Source organism: Ptiloglossa arizonensis, chromosome 8, assembly GCF_051014685.1.
Source record: "Ptiloglossa arizonensis isolate GNS036 chromosome 8, iyPtiAriz1_principal, whole genome shotgun sequence".
In the NCBI taxonomy this organism is placed as follows: domain Eukaryota; kingdom Metazoa; phylum Arthropoda; class Insecta; order Hymenoptera; family Colletidae; genus Ptiloglossa; species Ptiloglossa arizonensis.
In genome coordinates, this window is record NC_135055.1 from 15,339,318 (window position 1) to 15,353,840 (window position 14,523).

General features: G+C 36.2%; 1 protein-coding gene across 1 annotated transcript in view; it reads left to right on the forward strand.

Moving 5' to 3' along the window:
* Nucleotides 1-1,378: 1,378 nt before the first annotated feature.
* The window catches only part of LOC143150256 (xaa-Pro aminopeptidase 1), a 50,117-nt gene continuing 36,972 nt past the window's right edge, over nucleotides 1,379-14,523 (forward strand). Inside the window, exon 1 of the mRNA XM_076318403.1 lies at nucleotides 1,379-2,421. Within this exon, the coding sequence (XP_076174518.1) occupies nucleotides 2,373-2,421 (49 nt within the window). The 5' untranslated portion in view covers nucleotides 1,379-2,372. The remainder of the gene's footprint in view (nucleotides 2,422-14,523) is intronic.

A 14,523-nucleotide genomic window follows, 5' to 3' on the forward strand; every position in this document is an offset into this window, starting at 1 on the left:
TAAATACCTTTCGAGCATCATTACACTTTGTAAATGTACACAAATGTACATTGTATTTGTAAATTGTTTTCGCCAAACGCCTATAGGCGTTTCTCGCACGGGCTGTACCGATAAACAGGATCTCAAGTGTTTGCATCACTCAAGGTTAATTATGATACTCTGATACCATTTGTGTGTACGTTGACGGTCCAAAAAATAAATTTCTTCCGGCTATAACTTGAAAACTGGCCTAAAGTTCTATATCTGACAGACACTCAGTTCTGACAGAAGTCTTCGTAGAATTGCATTCATCAGTGATTGTAAAAGACGAAGTGCAAGCTTAGAAATTAAATAAAATATATAAAATCATCACAATAATGAAATATCTTCAATGTCTCCAATTTTGTCGTCCTCGTAAACGTTGTTAAAGTATAGAAGTTTATTTATTAGCGGCAAGATTAAACAAAGTTTTCCTCGATTTCAAGCCCCACTAAAGCCCTCGAATTCACTAGACAAGGGCTTGGAATATCCGATGGTCAATAGAATTATTGTTCAATTACGGAATTGAGTTGCAGGCGCAACGGGTGCTAATTAGAACCATGAGGGATGGAGAATTCCATTGACTTTGAAGTAATAAATCCCTTTGATAGACAACCGAATCCTCTTAATGGTCGCGTCTCTGGCCACTGTTAATAACCAATTAGGAATTACCTCGGTGCGGTACACGTTACTTAATTAATTATAAACTGATCGAAATTTTCGACATGGTATTAAATCGCGTTCCTAGTGAAAACATTACAATGTACACGCGATTAAATATAATTCACACTTCACGACAGTATCTAACAAAATGTGCAAAATGGAAGAGTGATACGAAATGTAGGAAATAACAGAACACTAAAATGTTTCTTCTTTGCCTCCCGTATCCCGTATATCAATCCTCTATTAGGGTTTCAAAATTGGTCAAAATTGTCAGAAATATCGCTATATAGAAGATTTCAAACTTGATCAAACTTTCAAAGCATCTCGATCACCCTGATCTTCAACACCTGGCACAAGAACCCCGTGACTCTCATCAGGATCGTCGTTGGTCCTTGGAAGAGGGGGTTAGCATCCTCCAGCAGTGTCACAGGTAAGTCTCTAGTCTGTCTCGCGAACCTCTATCGTCGGTTCTCTAACGAGGGTACGAAAATATCGTGGATCCTCGTCGTCGCGCGGAGGTCGTAGAAGGGGAAGTGTATTCGTCGACGACGACACCGTCGATGTCAGCGGAGTAGGTGGCGGCGGAGGAAGAGCAAGAGGCGGAGGCGGACGAGGAGACGACCGGGAGCGAGACAGAGAATCGGAGACCGAACCAGTCGCCCTCTTGCCTTTCGTTTCCCCGTCGTTCAAACAGCGCTCCAGACAAACTCCGTCGCGCGGATATGTCTGGCTCGGTCCTCGTCCAAGCCTCCTGGAGCACTCGAAACCGTCAGTAGCGCAGTGTCCTGTCACCGATCGTCTCGTCCGTTCTTCATCGGTGAAAACCTCCAGTGTACCATCACGGTTGAGATCACCGAGTGACAGTGGTTTCGATCGCTCTGACACAGGACCAGGACCTGGGTGTCAGGACCAGGACATCCAGTACCACTTTCGTAGAATCTCAGGATTGATATCACCAACCAAGATCAGTGACAGTGTCGTCGATCTTCTCAGTGTAACGAACGTAGTGTTCGACAGTGTAGTGTTCGAAATCCTTGTTGCGCGATTGGAAGAGTTTGACATAGTTTGTCGTATCAGCGATTATACCACCGTTCGAGGATCCCATGGAAATCGTTCCTTTCAACCTAGGACGCCATTGTCCCGCCAAAATCCCAATTCCACCTTCTTGGGGGATCCGGTGCTCGCGCTGATGAAGAACGATCTGTTTGATCCAGGAACCGACTATCGAAGGAACAATAACCGAGGCTCGAGTCGATCGATAGAGGGGATTCGCGAATACGGTTGCCATAAAAGGTGCAAAAGTCTAACAAGCGGGAAGGAACGTCCGCGAAGACTCGATTCGCTACCGGAAGAGGAAGGGATACCCGTTGGCGATTGGTCCGCGGGCTGTCAGTGATTCGATTCTTGCTGCTGGAAAACGGTCGCGTTCGCTACTCTCCTCCGCTCCGTTCTCCAGTTCCTCCCTTCCTCAACGTGATCGGTGCTATTATTGTAGTCCCGCCTAAATATAGGTGAGAGAAACGTACACGCGAGACGCAAATCGAAAACGGAACCTGTATAAACGTGTACGCGAGCGATTTTTATTTTCGATCGCGCGTTCCCCTACGACATTCAGTTTTCATCGAAACCCTGTCCTCAACCCCCCTCCCCCCTGAATCTGAACTGTGCGCATTCGGGAGACGATCTACACGATGAAGAAGGAATCGATACGCTGGATCCTGGTCTCGGTATGCGCGTTCGGTGAGTCTATGATTTTTTCAGGGATACTTTGGGTAATGAAGTCACTCGAATTGTGTAAAGGGGAGGTTTTGAAACGATGATTTGGAGTACTTCAGGATTACTTACTTTCGAGGAAGATAGGATTTTAGGTAACTCATTATTCGATAAATCCATAATTTTTGGAGGTAAGCTGCAATCTGGAGCAACTTGGGATTCGTTTTCTTAGAGTTGTACGAAAGAGGTTCCGAAACTACGGTTAGATTTGTACCATTTCTGAGTCAGTCCCTTTTAGGTGTGGCCATTTTTAAGAGACTTATCTTTTGGTAAATCCACGAGGATAAATTGCAATTTAGAGCAACTTGGGGTAGGGTAAGTTGGAATTTGGAGCGACTTGGGATTTGTTTTCTTAGGGTTACGTAAAAGAGCTTTCGAAAGTAAGGTTAGATTTCAAACTTGTCGGATTAAGTACCTTTCAGGAAAATAACTTTTGAGTAACATTGTTTGGTAAGTCTACGATTTTGTTTTGGTTCGAATCTTTCGACTGAAGGTTAAGTTTCGAAACGAAGGTCAGATTCGGGCCTTTCGTGGATCAGTCTCTTCCAAGAAGACAATTTCAACACATCGATCGATAGATAGATAGTTTGTCGATTTACGAAGCACGTGTAACTCTCAGTTGCCAATGAGTGGCGCGCTAATTGAATAAATCAACGTTGGGTAGAGATACTAACACACTCGAACGTCTAATAATGGCACTTCATTTGAAAACACGATTCCGATGTAACATTATTGCAAAAATTGCAACAATTCTCCCACAACACGTTTCCATATATTATTGCTTCATAAACTTGGACCACCTTCATATAGCACGAATGTTTCCATCACACTGTCCTGGTTTCGTTTAACACGGTTTCCATTTAATACGGAAGAAATTAACCGTGTTATAGGAGGGTTATACTCGAGAGTTTGGAATGTTCGTAAAAATTTTGCAGAACTGTAAATACAAGTCATTTGAATAAAAAAATTGTGTGTTCTAAATTTGTCATTTGTTATTTGCTGCAGTAATATCGGTTCTTTGAAGATGAATATTGCGAAATGTTTGGTAAATATTGCCGAAAAATTTATTCAAAATTTCTTTCGTCCCCAACTCGAAAACAAAGTGTATATAGATGTATATTCAATGGTAACATTAACAATGCCGTGGACAGACGTCGAAAGATTTTCATGCAAATGAAAACGTATTCGGTATATAAGGCGATCTTTAAGCGAGGTAACGATTACAAAATTTGAATTCTCGCCGGAAAGAAAGTCCTGTGTCGATTGTAGTACCACAAAAACGGTACCACAAAGGTAACGACGAGTTTACAATACAGCAACGTCCTATATAAAGTCAAAACGATTACACGGTGTTTTGTAGTCCTTTAAAAAAAAAAAAAAAGTGAACTTTGAACGAGATTGCAAAACGCAGAAAGAGTAAAGGTAAACGAAAAACGGTATCGCTCGTTCAAATGTAAGACGTGTTCGAGAAAAGATGTATTTTCAGCCTAGTTGAGATGCATTGACAAATTTGATAAATGTTAAAAATGTTGAAAGACTCCTGAATGAAAAACTTCTTGTCTGTTGATAAACCATACCAAACGAGGACCGTGATGAATTAAATGCACTTCGTTCGTACACGAAATCGGGTTAAGACGCGTTTCATTGACGAAACAACGATAAGAACGCGTTTTTCAAGATTTTCTTAATTTATAACATTTCTAGGCGCGATTAAAAAGACCGGGGAAACGTGTCTTCCATTAACTAGGTTTTAAACGTGTTACAGCTTTTAGCCATCGTTTAACGAACGCGTGTAAAATTTTAATTATAACCAGTACGCCCCCATTCTGCGGAAAAGCGATAAAAGTTAATGTGCTTTTGGTTAATTTGGTGATTGGGGATCAAAATAGCTGTGACGTATAATAATGCTGCACTAAAACGCTTAATACGATATATCGTAACAATTTTCGACAAAGGAGATAATACTTTATTGAATACAACAAAGTATACAGTAAATATCGATATTGTTATGTGGACAATACGAAATATTTGATGTAGATATCGTAAAGAATTTTATATATCGATATAATGATATCGATATTGGAAGCTCGATATATTATCTAATATCAAGTATCGATACTTGGAACTCGATATATTCTAATACCAGATATCGATACTCGAAACTCGATATTAATACCTCTGCGGATCACTTGTTGTTTAGGTAGAACATTAATTAACTCATGAATATTCAAAGTGGATCATCGCTATTATGCATAATTTTGTTTTCCCTATCAGTTAGTAAGTACTTGATTTTAGAATTACACATGGAGAAACAGTATATAATCTTGAAAATTCACATAAAAAGAAAACATAGAAAAAATTAAATATATATCATATTCAAGGTCTCTCGAGATCGTATCTATCATCCACGATAAACAAAATTTTGATTCGTTTTTACTTCAAAGTGTAAAATAAAATTCATGCAATATGAACAACAAAAAAATAATGTCGTTCTTGAAAGGTAAAATAAAATTTGTGCAATATGAACAACAACAAAATAATGTCGTTCTTGAAAGGTAAAATAAAATTTATGCAATATGAAGAACAACAAAATAATGTCGTTCTTGAAAGGTAAAATAAAATTCGTGCAATATGAACAACAACAAAATAATTTCGTTCTCGAAAGGTAAAATAAAATTCGTGCGATATAAATAACAAAAAAATTATTTCGTTCTTTAAAAAATAAAATTCGTGCGATATAAGTAACAAAAAAATAATTTCGTTCTTTAAGAAATAAAATTTGTGCGATATGGACGACCAAGAAATACTATCGTTCTCGAAAATAAGTATCGTAAAAATGGAGTGATTAGCACAATCGCGTAAATCTCTCTACGGTTGCGAGTAAATTTTACCAACCAATTGCGCGTGCAAACGATAGGGAAGCCGAGAACGCGTGAGGATCGAGAGCCACGTGCGCGTTATCGAACGACAATCGTCGACTGTAATAAATGTCAGCAAACCTGGCCTAAGATCCAAGTCGATTGAATAAATGTAATTCCGCCGTCAAATATTGACGTTGAATCGCGGTAACTGGAACTTGACACGTTCGCTCCCGTATCCGAGTTAATTCCGATAACGCACCCTACTTGTCGCGAACTATACTCGAGTTTCCTCGGATAAGGATACATCTATCACTTTCAAACCATCATTTCAGCACTATATTCTAGCGGCGAAATTATCTTCTCCATTATTTACATCTACGCAGCGCTAAAAACTAACGTGACTCAGTTTGAGACAAAAATCGCTACCTACCCCGCTTTCAAGCTACGGTTCCTATACTGTATTGTAACAGTGGAATTATTCAATCTATTATTTATGTTTACGCAATTCAAAGAACTAAAATGACTCAGTTTGAGACAAAAATCGCTACCTACCCCGCTTTCAAGCTACGGTTCCTATACTGTATTCTAACAATGGAATTATTCAATCTAGTATTTATGTTTACGCAGTTCAAACGTAACGTGACTCAGTTTGAGACAAAAATTGCGATTAAAAAAATGCTTGAACGATTCTTGATACTATTTTTATCTCGTAAACGTCTTCGATTTTAAAAACACATGTTAAGATAAATTTTTGACGATTAATCTGAAACAAATACATAGGATATAACGTCACGGACAAAACCCAGAAGATATATATCTTAACGTTACTAAAATAATGTCGATGAATAATAATAAATAATTATTTGCACGACCATAATTGATACTTTTGATCATTTACAAACGAAAAAGAAATATTTGATGATCGTGTTGACCGGTTTCATCGATGAGGTTTTGCACGATGATTTTCGAATACTGAAGCCAGTGATTATGGTTATCGTAAGTATGGACAACTCTAGTTGGATAACTCTAGTGTATGGATAACTCTCGTGGTCCGTCGTTTGCAAAAACAATTCACGTTTGACAATTTGTCAAATTCTCTTTCAACGCGTTCAATAGCATCGTGTCTGTCGCTTTTGCAAATGTCGCGCGCAAATCATAATCGCATAAATTCGCCCCTCGTCATCCGTCACACTTAGTGCAACCGCAGGTCGCGTCATTTTTTAATAACGAGGAAAACGCGACAAGTGTTTAACTACAGAAACGTTTTGCGCGCGAAGTGTCGAAGGGTTCGAGTAATTTGCCGCGCAGAACTGCACGTGGAAGTTTTCCGTGTTAATTGAATAATTTAATATTTATAAAGAGAACGATTTAAACGAACAACACAATGATATTCGTTGCAGTCGATCCAGTCGATCATTGCACGACGAGGATAATGAGCAATTATTAGAAAATTAAATTATTACGCGCAAGGAAATTTATTTTACGAATTAATAACCCATTAACAATTTCGGACTTTTAAAATATATTACCTATTTCGAAAATCACTCGTAGTGTATTAAATCTGAAATATTATTAACCAAGCTCTAAGAAACTATTGATCACCAAATATAATTTTCCTAGATACATTTAAAAGTAATGTTCGAAGAAACGTTAGAAGGTACTTGTACATTCATTTTGTATATAATCACCAATCTTAATTCTCCTAAATATATTTAAAAATAATGTTCGATAACGAATGAGATAGATTAAAGTAGGGCGCACATAACCTCTCGCAAATAGACTCTAATAAAGGTCGATGGAATCTTTCGAAATGTTTAATAGTCGTGTAAACGATTTTTGATTAATTCGCGGATAATTCGAAACTTCATGCCACGGTTCGATGCGAAACATTTGAAGTTTGTCTATAGATTGCATATGGCCGGAGGTTATTAGCCAGTTAAGTTCAATGTTACATCCTCTCTGACCGTCATAGAAGGTCCCAGGCATTCCCCCCGCTACCTTTGACCTTGCTCGGATAATCTGTTATGATCGCTTCATTTAGTTCCGTCTAAATTGTTGTTTAGCCACTTTCGAGTCTGCAGAACATACGTAACTGTAAAAGACAGATGTGATTTATCTCTTTGAGTCATCGACCTGCCCAATTCCAGCCAGTTGGGGATGACCATTTCAAACGAGAATGTTAACCCCTCGATGTATAGTTCTTTCTCGAGAGTTGCATTTAAAATTGAAGAAATTATATTTACTCGTTAGAATATGTTTGAATTATGACTTCGTCATTTCGTCGAATTTAAGTATAAACTTTTGGTGACAGGTACTCGAAATATCACACTTTGAAAAAATACAATTAAAGAAGTCAATTTTTTGTGTCTCCCATTTAATAAGATACGAAGAAACAAAATTGCTACTTCCATAAATACAGAATATGTGTAATTAATTGATGTCGATACCCTTAGCAATTTTTTAGTCGATTATATTCTAAATATATTCGTAACATTTTCAATTTTGGAGCAACATTTTTTTAATCAACTTCTACGATACAAAAGTGTTTGAAAATTATCGAAAAATTGAAAAGAGATTGGGTACATCGTAGGAGAAAAATTATTAACATTGTCTTAGAAATATTGAGAATATGTAACGGTTCTGTAATATTTGTTAAATAATTTTAGATAATTTTATTCACCGAGGATACTTCAAAAAATATTTAAAGCAACTAAAAGATTATTAAATTTTAATTTTGATAATCGATATTTATGCCAATGTTTCTTCTTTCATTCTTTAAAAATTTTTTCTACGAACTGGAACCACAATATCTCTTCGTATTCAAACTTTTGATGCGTATTTAAATACGTTCTGAACTCAAGAGGAATTAGTTACTAAGTTGTCAAAACCATAGTCAATTAGTAGTCAGACACATTAATTAGAAAGATGAAACAAGAAGACGAACGTGTCACGAGACTGAATGTTGTTATTTAAAGATGATTCCCGTTCTATTTAATAATTGGCCCGTTGCACGAAGCACGTGCACCACGTAGCACCCAGACCATTCTGGTTTATTACAGGCCACTCATTTTAATGAAATATTACGCGAACGCTAGGACCATTATAATCCCGCGTGCTTCCACACTCTTACCTTTATAATTAAACGTAACCAAGCTTAAGACAAGCTGCAAAAGCTAAAAAGTTAACTCTGACAACAAGAACATGGAAACAAGCGACGATTCCACGTCTAATTATTTTCCATTTAACGAAGATCGATACCGTGCATTTCGATTCATAAAATCGATGTTCCATTCTAGTAATGCAAGAACAATTCATAAATACATGAGTATAATAAAAATTATTTCCATCTCTGCTGATCGTAATTACGATACTTTTCGACGAATTAGAATACATTCCTTTTTATTCAATACACCATTCTAAAGAATAAATTCTTGAATAAAACGAATTACAATTTTCTTAAATGATATAAAAAGAAATGTTCTCACGAATGTTATTTGTCATGGAAGGGGATGAAGGAATTATTTGTATCGTATAATATTCGAATAATATTTTCATATATGTTTCTTATAGCTTCCATTCTTCGTGAGATATTCCACCTTATCGCGATAAAATAAGACACCCTGTATGTCCAGGAGTGTCCAGGTGTGTCGAATGCATTCTAAGATCAATTTGAACGAACAATTACGTTACAAGAATAATCCATTGTCTAACGTAGGTATCTTGAAAAATGTACGAGGAATTGTTTTTATTCTCAGAATGTATTAGAGCATCGCTTATTAAGATAATCTTCCCGTCGATTGTTTATAACTGTCGATTCGTATCGATAGCCCCAGGGGTTCCCATAAGGCGTGACACGTCAGTTCTAATTCGAGAACCTCGAACGCGAGAAAGAATTTCGCGGAGGCAGATTTTTCAAAAATCCGAGAAAGACCCATCAGGACGATTTATATTTACACGCAGAGTCACGCGTGTTCTCGGGAAAGTTCGAAAAACGTTTCCTCGAAAATCTCGTCGAAGAGAGACGAAGAAAAGAAGAAAGTCTATAAATATGTTTGATGAATTTTTCTAGCTTCTACACTTCTTCTCGCAGCGAGCCTTGAAGACATTTTCAATAAGCGAACCATCGAAATAAATTGTACATAAATTATCAAATGCTCAATCGTACGATATCGTTGCATAAATTTCAAAGAACAACGTTTATTGGTCTGCCGATGAAACCATTAGTATACTTTAACTCACCAACTGACACGTTCTTTATTTGTGAACGATATATAACTTCTAATTTACACACCGTATCAGTTTCATTTTTAGAAACTAAAAATTTCAAAACTAATGATTCGAAATAGTATTTTCTAGAGCCCAGAATAACGTGAATTGTCGAAAAAAGAATCTGAGATATTTTCCAGAGAATTTTCTATAATATTATATCGAGTAAAAAAACGTTTCAAACGTACTTTAATAATTATAGAGTAACTTTATCTGCGTGTTTAATTCTGTCAGGAATTAGTCGATTCGGTTGCCGATAAGTGTGATACTTCGTTGATTCACGACTCGGTAAGTTGGTATTTAATAAATGGAATGTATAAAATTTCAGAAACTAAATTTATTTCATACACGTGAACTAGTCACCAGATTTAAATCGTCCTGAAAGTATAACAGCTTCCGGTATACCTATTAACAATAAAAAAAAAAGACGTAAATTTATTTCCTCGCCCTGAATTTTCTTTAAACGAGTGATACAAAAGTTTCCTTTCGAGTTCACTGAAACCGATTTCCTGGAACGCCAACTACCGTAACATCGACTAATTGTTTTTAGAAATCATTCGATGTTTCACAGTTTTCGGAAAACAAGGCCAAAATTCTTTGAAACATATTTATCGCTTAAATCGTTCCTTGAAAAGTACTACTTTAAATCTTCTCGAAGAGTTGTTCAAGATTTTGAAATAGTATCGACGATAATAATTCGGAGATAGCTTCGAGACAATGTTTGAAAACGTTACTCAAGATTCGTTGACCTAGGTTTTCAATCGTGGAAAGTTTAAATCGAGTTAAACATTCTTAAAGATCTTGGAGTAAAAATGAGCATAATAGATAGAAGACAAATTTGAGTCATCGAAATTCACAACATCATACAGAGTTTGAATCAAAAAAGACCAACTGTACTTTGCCAATTAATGCACTCAAATGATTGCAACTGTATATGACGCAGTATTCTTCGAATAACTATTGTAGATCCTGAAATATTTTCAAATAAGTTCAACCCAAGAAATTTTTTGCAATTAAATTTTTTCACGATGGAATTATAATTAGAGAAAGTTCGATGTAAAATCTCGAGTAGACGTTAATAAAATTACAATACACAAGTCCATTGGATGTTAAAGAATCGAAATTTTAGAGAATTTTAAAGAGCACAAATCGTTTATCAGTTACATCTTCGTTTAATTTCACGTATCACGATAAGATAAGCGGCCGAAACAAGTCGGAATGATTCAGCTAGTTTCGCCAATGAAATTCTCTATGTTCGCATCACGAGGAAGGTAAAATTTATTGTAAAGCCGAATTCAAAGTCGCCAACTGTGATTATTTTATCGCATGATTTACCTCGCTGTTAATGCACCTCGTTGAATTTATTTCTTTTGACGCGGCGATGAAATGTATAACGTACGCAGAACAGTTTGTATAACAGTTCTATTGCAAACTGTAACGAACAATCTTGGCGGGACACGGGATCCAAATGACGGAACATCTTTCTAAATATAACAAAACATTTTTAGACGTGGAATGTTTAACATTCCTCGTAGGTTTCCGTCTAGAATGAATCGAGCAAAATAAACAGATACGTTGGAAAATACTGGAGTAAACAACAAAGTGAAGAAACACGAATCTTTCGATTTACACCGTCGACGATCAAAATTTATTTTTAATTTATTTTTGCTCGTCATTCAACGTCATTTCCAGACTATCGTTGTATGCCTCGAACGTTATTTCGAGTGTGTTCGCATACTAAACGAGAAACAGGAAGAGTTGACTATAATGACTATAGTATTTTCTCCTCGAAGGTAACAGATTTCATATGAAAAGAATTCTAGTCAGTACGGAAGAATTATTGTTTCACGTTTCGTGACAATTATTCTGCGTTCTTTGTTAGCTAACAAGGAAGAGAATCATGTTCCTCTCGCACATTAAAAAAAATACCACGATGGCAAAAAATGACGCGAATCGACGAGGAAATTTTCTACTTAATGAGTGTCGATGTGATTATAATTTAATCGATAAATTCAAAACAAACAAAATAAATAAGATAAGCTGAAACTTAGCCATTTCTTTTTGAATTAAAGGCTCTTGTCCGTATCTTAATAAAACATTAAAGATTGAACATTAAATATTGGACGTCCCTTTGTATTTAACGAGCGCAGAAAGCTGTTTTTTTTTCAAATATGAAGTATATAAATGTGGTTTTTGGACTTGGAAATTTGATTCTGAAAGAAAACAGCGACGAGAAAAATAACACGGAAACAATACCAGTGTATCGCTAGCCATTCAGTCTTGAGACACTGTGATCAACATTCGACAATCGTCTACGTATTTGCCTTGTAAAACGAGGAAATAGTTGCATGCAAAAAGAAGGTCGTGTCCAGGAAATAGTGAATTATTCAGAGTGTGGACGATTAAAGAAAACATTACTTACCACTCACCCGGTACATAATTTTCCATCAACAGTACGTCAATTAAGAGCACTTACAGTGCAATGGAGTGCAATAGTAGTAGCAAATGCACTATGAGTGCAATAGTAGTAAGCATTTTTTGAAAACTTTACAAACCAGGAGATCGATGTATTAAATATTTTAAGATTTTTGTCCATCTTTTATTGGGTCCTTTCTGAAAAATAAATTAATTCATTGAACCATCGAAAACGTTAAAATATTCAATTTTATATAGAATATACATGGTTTCTTCTTCTAAATCTTCGTATTACTTTCTATCAATTTCTCTCAAATTGTGAGTGCAGTGGAAATATTATTTTTTGGTTAATTTTATTAAAGAAGTAAAATATTTCTTCCTCGTCGCACGCCAAATTAATTTTGTACATAGAATTGTATATAGAATGTTTTATATAGAAAAGGATGGAGAAATGATTCGTAACACATAATAACTCCTTTAAAAACGTATCTCGACATCTTCGATTTTTCGTGACACATTCCACTGTATTGTAACAAAACAGACACCCTGTACATCCAAACTAGAATCACATCTGTTGAGTATTCTATAAATCAACGCTCATCCGGGAAATCACGGTGTTACGTAACGTTGAAGTCGTCACGAGTGCAAAAAATTACTCATTTAAACGCTTAATAGCGATTTATTGCTCTTCTAGACATCAAAGAATCCTTTACACGAGTTCCGCGATCGTCTTATTCGCATAAAAGGTTTACTATGCGATTTCAAGGTGAACAGACCTCTGTAGACACGAAACGTCCATCGCATCGGTTGTGTTTCCGTTTCAAAAACAGGAAGAGATTAGAAAACGCACGCTGTCGGAACAAAGCGGGTAATTCACTTGAGACAGCCTCAATTATGGCTCACTGACGGCTGCCAATGACCATGACGCGTGAATTGAAATTAGATACTCCACTTTTGCGATCTGTAGATACAAAGTTATGGCGCGAAACATCGATCGAAATCTATGGGAAAATTCAAGCATCGTTTTATTTTTCTTAACCGTTTCTAAATAAAAACAATGATTGTAGTGACAGTGAACGATTAAATTGATTTTGACCATTTTTTTTTTTTTTTTGTTAATATTACACGAATAAATAACCAAAATCATGGTGCAACCAAAAAAGAGCGATCCTATCTGCTAAAACATGGTCAATTTTGATATATTTAATATATTTAAATAAAATACGTAAGGAGACTATGACATTGGAAATATGTAGATTAAAATATCACGGATATATTAAAATGTAGAAAAATTATTCCTATCATTGTATATACAAATATTTTGTTATTCCATTTCAAAGTGTAAACTATGTTACAACAAGGTGCATCTTTATTTTGACTTTTCTATTACGTCAAATCGCAATGTACGTATATATTTTAATTTTTCATATTTTGTTAAATCGGTGTGCGTAGATTTGTGCGACAAAATTGTAAGTCAAAGATACAGATCAATATTCGCGTTTCATCGTGAAAGAGCCCACCCGAAGATATTTCTACTCGAAATTTTGTTACTGGAGATTCGGTGCAGCAATCTCCTTCGAAATTTATTATTTAGGCTCCGTAACTCTCACTGAGATTGCTTACTTGAATTTCATAACACGCTCGCGGTACTTGGTCGAAGATAAAATTAGTCCCTCGTAGAATTTGCTTTTCTCCCCGTTTCGTTTATTAAAGCTACCTTTATTCGAATCGCGAAGGCGGAGGCACTAACAAGTGGTAACTCTCGGCTACCGATCGATCATCGAACAGCAGTCAAGGGTTAAATGCATCGAGGCACGTGGCGAAAGTTATGTCACGAAACGCATTGTCGAGTCAAGTGCATGCTCGAGCCACGGCGCCGCAGGAATAACTTTGGTAAGCGCCACCGTGCTCGCAAACTTCCGTTATTTATAGTACAGCCTGACCAACTATTTGTTCTTGGGTGCGTTCACCGGGCAATCGAACCCAGATTCTACGTTCAGGCCACGCGTATTGAACGTGACATCTTTAACTATGCAGGTTTACGTCTTTATTCGTGCTCAATACGCTCGTAAATCTCGATAAACATCTTTTATTACACGCACCACCAGACCCAGAAATTCGACAGACAACAACATTTCTTAATGCACCGTAGAATACACTATAGTTAAAATAAATTCGATATCCAATCGAGTCGTAAGTAAATTTGTGCACTCTTTGCATTTAATCCCAAAAAACCAATAAAAGACCAAATTTCTTAACAAATTATTGTGTACACGATTATTAAAATGAATTCGGTATTCAATCGAGTCAGACTTCACACTTTTCACGATTAATCTGAAGAAGTAATGGAGGACAAAATTCTTACTATTTTTTAAATATTTAACTTCGTTCGTCCTATTATGTACATTGTAGAACATATTAAAAAATACACTCGGTAATTGGAATGTTAACAAATAGCAGATAAGTAATATTTGTAGATGTTTATTCAAAATTGTTTTTACTTCAAATTGTATAATTCACTATCGAA